The following is an 11886-nucleotide window of genomic DNA, read 5'->3' on the forward strand; positions in this document are numbered from 1 at the left end:
TCACGAAATCCACCGTGGTCTCACACAATCCACCGTGGAATATGCCTCCTGGCATCATACCCTTGGGGTGGGATAGCAATTGTCCTCAATTGCTATTAGCTCAATGTGGAGCAAGTAGTGACGGGTAAGCACTTAGGTCACGGGCATGCATCCATTGGGCCTCTTCAACAGGATGACTTTTAAACTTAACAAAATATCTAGAATATCTACGGCCAGTTCTAGAGGTCATAAAGTCAGTATCTAGAATAGTTTCAAGTTCAAGGATTTCATTTTCTTCTTCTAAAAAAGGAGGGTTTTCATAGATAGGGTGGATAAGTAATGGCCTCTAAAAGGTATTAACAAACTGATATGATAGGGTGGATAAGAAATGGCCTCTAAAAGGGCTTAACAAGCTGATATGAAAAGTATTGTGGATTTTTCAGTGTTGGGGTAGTTCTAATTTAAATGCATTGTCATTGATCTTGTGAATTATTTTGAAAGGTCCATAAAATCCAGGGGGTAACTTAACAATAGAGTGTTTCTCAACACTTTGCAATCTTCTCTTTTCAATGTGTAACCAAACATAATAATCAACTTTGAAACTCATGGCTTTTCTTTTCTTGTTAGCTTGTCTAGTGTATGATTGATGGGCTTTCCCAATCATATCCTTAACTTCAGCAAAAATAATAGCATGTGTATTGGCAATATCATCAATAGCTTTAACTTTGTGTGACAATGATGTAATAGGTGTAGGAAATCCATGTCCATAAATGATTTTAAAATGTACTTTTTGTGTAGCTGTATGTAGTGTATTATTATATGCAAATTGAAGTAAATGCAAATGTGTATCCCATGTTTGAGGTTTTGAATTTGTGTATGCACGTAAACGATCTAGAATTGTATTGTTAGTAGCTTCTGTTTGCCCATTGGTTTTGGGATGAAATACAGATGAGAAATCAATCTTAGTACCTAAATTAGCAAACAAAGTAATCCAAAAATTATCGCAAAATCTAGATTAATCACAATTAGAAATAATAACTTTTAGCAAACCATGGTTAGTGAAAATATTCTTCAAAAACAATTGTGTAGCGTGAGATGCAAGTAATGTTTTCTTGCATGGAAGGAAATATACTTGTTTGCTAAATCGGTCTACAATAGTCTAAATCATATCATGATTAGCTTGTGTGTTAGGCAAACCAGTTATAAAATCCATTGAAATATGTTCCCATGGTCATTCAGAAATTGGTAAAGGCATTAACAAACCATTTATCTTACTATGGTGTCGCTTGACTCATTGACAAATTAAGTACTCAAAAAGAAAGTTAGAAACATCAGATTCCATTTGTGGCCAATAAAAATCTTCAACCAATGTTCTTAAAGTAGAAATAATACCTCTATGGCCTTGATATGGGGGACAATGAATTTCGTGCAACACAAATGATCTAAATGGTACAGTGACACACAATCTTTTCTCATAAAACATAAATCCATCAAAATAAGATAAAGAATCAATTAGAATCCAGTTATTAGCAACTAATTTACTCCAATCAGCTTGAAAACTGGGATCTTGGTCATAAGTATCTTTCATAGAGATAAGGGAATCAAAAGATATAACGAAAATATTATGGATACTTGGTCTTCTACTCAATGCATCGGCAACAACATTCTCTTTTTCGGGTTGATATTGGATAAGTCAATGAAAACTTTGAATGAAAGCAGTCCATTTGATATGAGGGTCAGAAATTTGTGGGTGGCTGACTAAGGAGATGTTTGATACTTTATTGGTCAGTCTTGATCATAAATTCAGATCCCATTAAATAGTGTTTCCATTCACATAAGGCTTGAACTATAGTTAACAATTCCTTATCATAGGTAGAATACTTCAGCTTAGAGGGTTAAAGTTTGCAACTAGAATAGGCTATGGGATGTGAATCTTGCATAAGAACAGCTCATATTCCTAATCTGCTAGCATTAGTGACTACTAGAAAGAATGGTCGATTAAAATCAGGTAGTTGCAAAACAGGTGCATGTATTAAAGCATGTTTCAGTAAATCAAAAGACATTTGTTGGTTATCAGACCAATGATATATAACACCTTTCTTTAATAATTTTGTCAAAGGCAATACAAGTAATGAAAATTTTCTCACAAATTTTCTGTAAAAGCTAGAAATACCTAAAAAAGAATGTAACTTATGCACATTTCTAGGAATTGGCCAATTCAAAATTGCTTCTATCTTTTTAGGATCAACTTGAATACTATCAAAACAAACAATATGTCCAAAGTATTCAATGTGGATTTGGAAAAATTCACTCTTTTCAAGGTTAGCATACAATTGATTCTCTTTCAATAATTTAAAAACCAAAGATAAATGTTCACATTGTTCGTTCTCATTATTACTGAAAACCAATATATCATCAAAGAAAATAATTACACAATCCTAATACTTCAAAAATATTTGATTCATCATACGGCTGAATGTAGCTAGTGCATTAGTCAAACTAAAAGGCATAACAAGAAATTCACAATGACCAAATTGAGTTCTAAATGCAGGTTTGAAATTGTCAAGTGTATTCAAACGTACTTGATGATATCCAGATTTAAGATCTATCTTGCTAAAAATAGTGGCTCCCTGTAGTTTATCCATGAGGTCGTCTACCCTAGGAATCGGATATCTATTCTTAACAGTGATCTTGTTTAGGGCACAATAGTCAATGCACATCCTATAAGTATTCTTTTTCTTATTAACTAATAAGACATGTGCACCAAAAGGATAACTACTGGACCTAATGAGTCCTCGGGTTAACAGTTCTACAACTTGGGCTTGGATTTCTTTTTGCTCAATCTGATTGTGTCTATAATGTGCTTTACTTGGTGGTTGAGAACCTGGGATTAAGTTTATTTTATGATCTTCAAGACGTGTAGATGGTAAACCAGGGGGTAAATCAATAGCAAAAAAATCTTTAAATTGTGAAAGAAATTTTGTGTGCCTAGGATGCATCTGATTTTCCTTAGCTTCACTTTCATTCATCTATACAAAGTATGATTTGCTACATTTTCTCAATGCACGTTTAACATGTATGTGAGTAAGGAATGGAAAATGATCTAAGGTGCGCGTTCCATGTAATATGATTTATTTTTTGTTAGAATGAATTTTCATGGAATGTGTGGAATAATCTATATCGAGATTATATTTATTACACCAAGGCATTTCTAAAATAATGCCACTAGCTTGCAAATGCACAACTAAAAATTTCATGTGCTCAATATAATAACTAATTTTAATTTCTAAGTCATAAACTTCTTATGTGCCATTGTATCTAGTGCTTAAGAATGTAGCTTTTATGTGATAATGAGTTGGGACAGTAGATAAAATCATGTGTGCTCCCATCATCATGCAAAACAATCTTTTCTTTACCATGCACAAGACATTTCATTGTTAATAATTAATGAGAATTTGATATACCTGGTAAAATATCTGAAGTATCACCGATATCTTCATCATCTTCAGTAAAATCTGGTGTAACTTCATGGTCTTCATCTTCAATCACTCTCGAGCAGTTGATTTAAACCGTTGGCTTCTTGGATTGACAGTTCACCACTAGGTATCCAGGTTGATGGCACTTGTAGCAAACTACAGACTTTGCTTTGGAAACATTATTGGTAATGGCTGGAAATTTGGATATGTTGAGATTTGGTTGGAGAGATGGCTTAGGGTTTGAATTTATGTTTGATGGTAAAGCAGGGGGTCATATCCAGGATTTATGGAAAGAAGAAATAACAAAGTGATTTTGATTGAATCTTTGAAAGTTAGAATTGAATTGCTTTGTACCAAAGTTACCATTAGTTGGAAATTATTGTGGTTGCTTTTCTCATACACGAATTTTGTCTTCAGCGTCATGGGCCAAAGAAATCACATCCTCTAAAGTCTTTAGCTTGAACATGTTCACTTTCGCATAGAAGTGACCCAAGCAAACCAGACATATACTTGCGCTTGTGGATTGCCTCAAAAACATCTTCAAGCATTCGAAGTCGCAGTAAGGCACTCCAGAAACGCTCAGTGTATTGCAAAATGGATTCACGATCTCTTTGTTGCAAAAGATCCCACTGTTTGATTGCTTTTTCATGGAATTGAGGTGGAATAAAATTTTACAAAAAAATCTTTTGAAAGGCCTCCCAAGTAGTAGGACAATCAATGCTCTTGCAGATAATAGTCCACCATAACGATGCTCTGTCCACTAGATGGTTAGTGACACATTTAAGTTTATCTTTTTCAGCATGATGCTCTTTTTGGAAATAATCATCAAACTGACTTATAAAAGCAAGAACAATTTTTATGTCATGTTGCCCATTAAAGGTACGGAATTCCATTAATGGTCCTCCATCGACAAAGAGTAGTTCTTCGCGATCGAACAGCACAGCAGGGGGTTCTTCACTGCCAAGAACATGCTGGTATTGACGGTTGCATGTAGAGCTCATTCATTCCAGGAGCTTTGCCTTCGTGCGTGATGGTAAGCGATTGGAAGCCCTTGATCTCAGCTTCACTCTAATACCACTGGCACGCAAATCGGATGCACTGGAAGGTCCCCAATAACAAAGAACTCTACATAAACTCATAAAAAGCAAGAAGAGAGTTTTGCATGACATGAATCAAAAAGACAAATTGGGTACAATCTCACCCCATGCCTTGTGTGAGCACTTCACAAGGTATGTATTTATAAATTTATTAATCTCTGAGCTCAAAATTAGCTCAATTTACAATTAGCATACTTTGTCTTTTGTATATGCTTTTGCCCAAATAAAAAATAAAGCAGTTGGGCGTCCCAAGAGTCGAGCTATGCCCAAATACAATGTCCAATAATGAAATATTTAAACCGAGCACCTATGCATATACAAAATAATAAATGTATGTCAAGCACTTCAATAAATAAGCACGCCTAAATAAATATTAGCGCCACGTCTTTAATGATAAGGCGCGCACCCATAAAAAATGATCATTTCTTCTAGGTAATATGAATACACACTGGATACACACCATCGTCAGGTGCTTCCCAACGCCACCGTTACCTGCTCTACACATCAACTGAAGCATTCACAATTGTCAGAAAATAATTTAATCAAAAGTAGGTTGGAACTCTGTCCTAACCTTAATTAAATACGAGTGCACCCTAAACTCATAAACGTCTATTAATTTAAATATTTATTTTATGGAATCACCCATATGCACATTAAATTAATATGACACCGGAAAAGAACAGGCATTCTCGTCAACTTCTCGCACAAGGAATCCACCTTGTATACGAGCCCCGATAAATAAATATAGTTTTACGGAATCCATCGCAAAACCTCACGGAATCCATCGTGGAAAATAAATAAAACTCACGGAATCCACCGTGGAATATGCCTCCTAGCATCAGTATATGATGAAAGCAATGTTTCCAGCGTAAATGAGGACAGTATGCAAATAGAGGGATCGATATTGCAAGGGGTGGAGATCAAGGATGTCTTGGAGCATATATAGGAGATAGAATCGGGCAATGATGATGGAAAGAAAGGAGGCCAAGAATTCTTTGAGAATGAGGTGGACTCATCCTTTTGTGGTAACCTTTCTATCGACCTTCTAGTGCATGCTAAGTTGTGTCAGGAGATTGACATGAGACCATAGGCTACGTCATACTTGCAGCATCCACCTACTTAATTCATTGATAAATCACTTATAAGGGTACTCGAGAATATGCATTTTAAGTAATAACATTTTTTTCAAAGTTATATTATTGTGCTTTGCTTGAATCTTTATACTAATTATGCTAACATCAATTTTTATCTGTACAGATGACCTTTGGTGATATTTGGAGAGTACGATAAGTCGAGGGATGAGCAACAAGGAGCTGCAAGAGATATTCACATGTATGTCTCCAAATCAAATGACTCAATTGAGAGATGTGGCAGACTAGAAGCTATCTCAAACACCATTAGGCCGTTCTATTAGACCTACTTCGAGACGCTCTAATGCTTCAATTTCTAGTAGACGAGGTCGATGCTCCAAACTTGGGCCGAACAAAGGGACTGGTTCTAAGGATGCTGTGGAGACGTGGATGCGGTGAGCCCGTGGTTGGCTTGAGATACAGGTGCTACTCCTCGATCTCATGCAAGTTCAAGAGAGGGTACATCAGGTGGTTGTTGTGGAGGTACCAACGCAGTGTCTCCATCTTATTGTTCTGGTGGAGTTGTGTCACCTCTAGGATTTGTTACACCTATGGGGACGTCTACTCCCATGACTTTAGCTTTTGCTCAGTTGTCCACAAGTGGCACCTCTATCTGTGCTACTCTAAGGGATACCACCCCCGTGGATACACCAAATATACAGGGGTCTCCTAGATATGACCAGAAGCGTGGTCACATGTAGGAGAGGACACATCTTAAAGATACCCTAGAAGGATATGCATTCCTTGTAGATGATAGGATATGAGCCGTGATCATGAATAATGAGGGGAAGGGGGTGATGGCTCGTTTAAGAGAGTTGTGCCAACAACTTTTTTTACACAGCATCTTGGATCATTGGAAGAACATACCCGAGGGGAGCAAGGACTACATAGTAGCATCCTTTCATGAGGAGTTTTCGATACGAATCGCGGCAGATAATTTTTTCACAGGCTGGATGATGGAGTGCATGCATGCATACATGTTACATAAATGATCAGACGCATGCAAGGTACTTAAGAGTGGCACCTCAAAGCCCGAGTAGCTAGATGCAGATGACTAGTGCAAACTCATGGAGGAGGCTACAGATTCTCCAATGCATTGGACACAATAGCATGAGGCAACGAGGGCATGACTGGAGGCAAGGGTGATCCATAATCTTGGGAGTGGCAGCCACTAGACTTATCTGGAGGACTTTGTAAGTTTTTCTTTTATTCTTCTCGCTTTTTTTTTTGCAATATTGCTTGTACTAATAATCGTGTTTCTAATAGTTGTATTTTGTTTTCTTTACAGCACTCCATTACAAACCGTAATCCCATCGGCCTAGAGACTTGATATGCAGAGAGACACGATCTCACTACATTGATCGATATATTGTATGCATGTAGTGGCCCAATAAGTTACTCATCTTTTTTATTCGTAGTTACTATTTTTATTAAAATGCATTATGTATGGTCGACTAATGTGTAGTTTTTTTTTTTTGCAGAGTCCATTCGATTCTCCTTTGCATTGGGATGAGCTTTCGAATAGCGAGGATCTATAGCTCGTGCTTGGATTCGTGGAGCGCATATTCTCTTTCTTTTTGATCCTATGATTTATGTATGTATTTTCTATGCACTATGTTATTATCATCCTTTGTATCTTGCCATGATTCCATGAGCTTTCATTCATTAATCTTGTATTTATTTTGTGTATTAGTCTTGTGGGTTCAAGTACATTTTACCTTCATTTTGATGACCATTGTACATTTTACATATAATCCATCTGTAGAATATGGCAAGGCAGCTTGCTACTCTACCAAAAAAAAAACTCTGTAACCGTCACTATTAGCATTGCAAATTTACTACATGCATCACTATTGTCATCGTAATGTGCATCGCAAACCGTCGCAAGTAACGACGTAAATAGCGAGGCCAATAGCGACTATTCTATGGAGTCGCTAATACCAACGTGTTTAGCGACGATAGGGGCAATTTTCTTTGTGAACATTTTCATCACTTTGAACATCAATATGAGGCCTATATCTTGTAGTGATAGTTTTAATCAATAGAAATTAGATCTTTTTGATATTGTATTTGAAGTAGAGTTTTCAAAAAACTAAGATTCAAGCTAGTTACACAGCAAATGATGGATGCTCAAACCCTACCCAAGAGTATTGGTAATATACAATTTTTAAAACTAGGTACGGACATGGGCACAAAGCCTTTACATAGTAAAAAGACACATTTTACAAAAAAGAAAAATAATATATTTATTATTATTATTGTTTGGGTGCAAATATAAAAAGTTCACTCTTGTCCATCACTTTGCAAAGTGGATAAGAGAGACTCCCCATCCAAAAGTGCACTCTTGTCAATCACTTTACAAATCGGATGGGAGAGACTCCCCATTCAAAAGTGGACAAGGAGTTCACTTGTTTAGGAAGGAAACAACAAGTCATCTACACTTTGGTGTGTAAAGAATTATAGACACAACATGTCATTTGCACTTTGATGTGTAAAGAACTATAGACGTGCAACCCTTAAATAAGTACTTTTGATTGATCAACACTTATAAAGTAAGGATATGCCATTTGGTATTGAACCAACCTTAGTCTCAAGCCCGTTGTTATGCAATTGTTAAATTACATCGAAAGGCTCAAAATCATAACAACAAAAGAATGTTAAAGTCTAGGGACATTTTAGCTACAATATGATAAAACAATCTCTTAAGTCTAAGAAAAGACATGCAAATCATCAAGGTTAAAGGTATTTGTATCGGGTTCCAAAAAATGTTTTCCGCGAACAAGCAGAAGAGAATTAGTTACATCACTATTGAGCAATTATGCCCTTGTTGTAGGAGGCGGAAGAAGTAGCAGGTCAATGAAATAGTGCTTTCGTAGTCATATATTCCTCATCTATTATAGATCACTCGTTGGGTCCTTCAGCCACTTCGACGTTTTCTTGTAACAAAACGGAGATGGATGAGAAGAATTAAAGAAACTGTCAGATCAAGATTTTAAGATGAATAGTGTAAAATTGCTCGGCCAGCGACCAGTACCACCAATTAATAGCAAATATGGAACCTAATGCCTACAGCTAGCAGATCAGGGACTCTTCTGTCATCGAATCTAAGGAACTTGGGAGGTGCGGACATCCATATGAGTGAATCATGCACAATATTGAGGGGCTGCAGGTCCAGCTGGCCGTCAGGGATTCTTCTGAGTCCTGACATCGACTGCATGATGATTACTTGGGAAGTACAGTACTAAGCATATCAGAAGTACATCATGCACATTGCCTTCTCTGATGAAGAGGGGCTGCAGGTCTATAATTTGTCAAGGATTAGTCTTTTGACATCGTGATGACGATACAGCTTGGGAGGTAGTACGGATAGTCATATAAGTGACTTATGGAGATATATTGGCTTGTCGTCAATAGCGAGGGGTTGCAAGTCCACAACTTGTCAAGGATTGATCTGATACTTGGGAGGTAGTGCGGATAACCATGTAAGCTGTGAATCATGCATACAGATTGGCCTGTCGTCAGGAAATTGATGGAGGGAAGCAGGTCAGGGATTGATCTTGTGCCATGTCGACATTCAGATACTTTAATACACAGCAGGTACTACTGCTGCAGCTGGCGCGGAAGCTGTATATTAATTGGCGTGGAACAATCTCACGGCCCATTAAAAGAGCTCCCCAAATGGCCTCATCGACGGTGTCATAGTAGTCGTCGTCGTCTTCATCGACCGATGGGCTCATCGTCGGCGTCATCAAGATAGTCGTCGTCGACGTCCACGACGTCGTCGTCATCGACGGAAGCATCCTGGTACTGCTGGTACTCGGAGACGAGGTCGTTGAGGTTGCTGTGGGCCTCGGAGAACTCGAGCTCGTCCATGCCTTCGCCGGTATACCAGTGGAGGAAGGCCTTGCGACGGAACATGGCGATGAATTGGTCGCGGATGCGCTTGAACATGTCTTGGATGGCGGTGGAGTTGGCGAGGAAGGTGGCGGAGAGGCGGAGGCCGCGGGGCGGGACGTCGCACACGCTGGACTTGACGTTGTGAGGGATCCAGGGCACGAAGTATGACGAATTGCGTCGTCTCACTCCCAGCATCTGCTCCTCCACCTCCTTCGTGCTCATCCGCCCCCGAAACATCGCACACGCCGTCAGATAGCGCCCCGCACGCGGATCCGCCGCGCACATCATGTTCTTGGCGTCCCACATCTGTGCCGTCAGCTCCGGCACCGTCAGCGCCCTGTACTGCTGCGACCCCCGCGCCGTCAGCGGCGCGAAGCCCGCCATGAAGAAATGCAGCCGCGGGAAGGGCACCAGGTTCACCGCCAGCTTCCGCAGGTCCGCGTTTAGCTGCCCCGGGAACCGCAGGCAGCACGTCACCCCGCTCATCGTCGCCGATATCAGATGGTTCAGATCCCCAACTGTCGACAGCGCGCGTCATCAGTGATCCATGGCATCAGTACATAAAACAATTAGTTATATAAAGTGCAATATTCACAGATTAATTTTTATTTAAAAAATTAGTTCTGCGGATAAGAGATGATTTCTCTCTCTCTCTCTCTCTTTCTCTCTCCCCATGCATGCACCATACACTCTCTCTCTCTCCCCATGCACTTAAAAAATTAGTTCTGCGGATAAGAGATGATTTCTCTCTCTCTCTCTCTCTCTCTCTCCCCATGCATGCACCATACACTCGTTGTGATAACAATGTTCTCAGCGTTGTAATAACAAAACCAACTTGGATCAGTCCTTACAAGTGGGTGTCAACAGCTTTAATGTCCTGGAGCAGATATCGTATAGGGCTTCGTTGTCCAAGACCATACACTCGTCCACGTACTCCACCAGCTGATGCACCGATAAGGTGGCATTATAAGGTTCCACCACCGTATCCGACACCTTAGGAGATGGGAAAACCGAGAAGGTGCACATCATCCTATCCGGATACTCCTCTCTGATCTTGGAGATGAGAAGGGTACCCATGCCCGATCCTGTGCCTCCACCCAACGAATGACATAATTGAAAGCCTACACACCAAAAGTTACCCCTCGCCAATTGGTATTAGCTACGAAGCCGGGGTGTCATAATGGAAGGGTTAATAGGAACTGATAATTCGTGGAACGCTCTCAATATGCAGCTGTTGTCAATATGTTGCAGTTGCCCCATGTACACCTACCTTGGTGTGTGGTGCCTGGTGCCTCTCAAACATAAGCTTAATGTTAATGAACAGGATAGAGCAAACAAGGGAATTAATAGCCCCGTTAATGGCTCACACGAGAAAATGTCCAAAACTTCTTCTGCAAGAATTCGAATTTTTCAATAACTATCGATTGTGACCTAGCAAGAGGCGTGCAGGTTGCAGAAGCTCGAGCAATACTGGAACTCGTGAGCCGCAAGGCGATACGAGTATGACCTAAAGGTGCAGCATATACTGTTGTACCGAAGCCTCTATTACGACTCGGAATGGTAGCGACATATACCTTGGAGGCAGTCACAGCTCTCGGCCTCCTTACGTACCACATCGAGGACGGAGTCGACAAGCTCGGCGCCTTCGGTATAGTGGCCTTTGGCCCAGTTATTGCCAGCGCCGGAGGTGCCGAAGACGAAGTTGTCCGGCCGGAAGATGTGGCCGTAGGGGCCGGCGCGGACACTGTCGAGGGTGCTGGGCTCCAGGTCCATCAGCACTGCGCGCGGCACGTATCGGCCCCCGCAGGCCGCCTCGTTGTAGTACACGTTGATCCGTTCCAGTTGCAGCTCCGACTCCCCGTGATAAGTCCCCGTGGGGTCGATTCCGTGCTCGTCACACACCACCTCCCAGAACTTCCCACCAATCTGGTTGCCGCACTGCCCCCCTTGTATGTGCACTATCTCTCTCGTCATTCTCTCTTTAATTACAGACTATCCGACACACTCTATTATCGCCATCTCGTCATGGTCGACGCTGCTAGATTAACCGCTAGCCGATTATCGCTCCACCTCGTGATCGGCGACACAGGTCTGGACGATAACGTTCTGCTACTATCTAGCATAACACTGACAACGATAGCACTGCTGAGTAGGCCATTATAATTGGCATGCTGATTGATATGATTCGCTGCTAGTAGCTGCAGGAATATAAGTCGCGCATGAGAGGCTGCAGTTGTTGAATATGCCGCGCCCCCACATTCCCTGATAGCTGTTATGGCGCATTTTCTCGTCGACGACGCCACAGAA

The 11886-nt window shown here is 40.5% G+C and overlaps 1 protein-coding gene across 1 annotated transcript; it reads right to left on the reverse strand.

Moving 5' to 3' along the window:
- Positions 1-8313: 8313 nt before the first annotated feature.
- On the reverse strand, positions 8314-11559 carry LOC148023183 (tubulin beta-1/beta-2 chain-like). Its single transcript, XM_087696155.1, has 3 exons — positions 11154-11559; positions 10431-10700; positions 8314-10097 (listed from the first exon to the last, which is right to left on the reverse strand). Exons 1-3 carry the CDS (start codon positions 11551-11553, stop codon positions 9400-9402), a joined length of 1368 nt encoding a protein of 455 aa, XP_087552281.1. The 5' UTR covers positions 11554-11559; the 3' UTR covers positions 8314-9399.
- Between the last annotated feature and the right edge of the window lie 327 nt (positions 11560-11886).

The sequence above is a fragment of the Lygodium microphyllum genome, chromosome 16, assembly GCF_053477565.2.
Source record: "Lygodium microphyllum isolate KBCC chromosome 16, Lygodium_microphyllum_v1.1.10, whole genome shotgun sequence".
In the NCBI taxonomy this organism is placed as follows: domain Eukaryota; kingdom Viridiplantae; phylum Streptophyta; class Polypodiopsida; order Schizaeales; family Lygodiaceae; genus Lygodium; species Lygodium microphyllum.

Bases quoted from the DNA above. Each gene is read 5' to 3' on its own strand.
- LOC148023183 (XM_087696155.1), bottom strand. From the start codon at position 11,553: ATGACGAGAGAGATAGTGCACATACAAGGGGGGCAGTGCGGCAACCAG. The intron at 10,701-11,153 runs GTATATGTCGCT...TTTGGTGTGTAG, and splicing joins GAGCTGTGACTGCCTCCAAG to GCTTTCAATTATGTCATTCG. The intron at 10,098-10,430 runs GTAAGGACTGAT...CGCTGTCGACAG, and splicing joins AAAGCTGTTGACACCCACTT to TTGGGGATCTGAACCATCTG.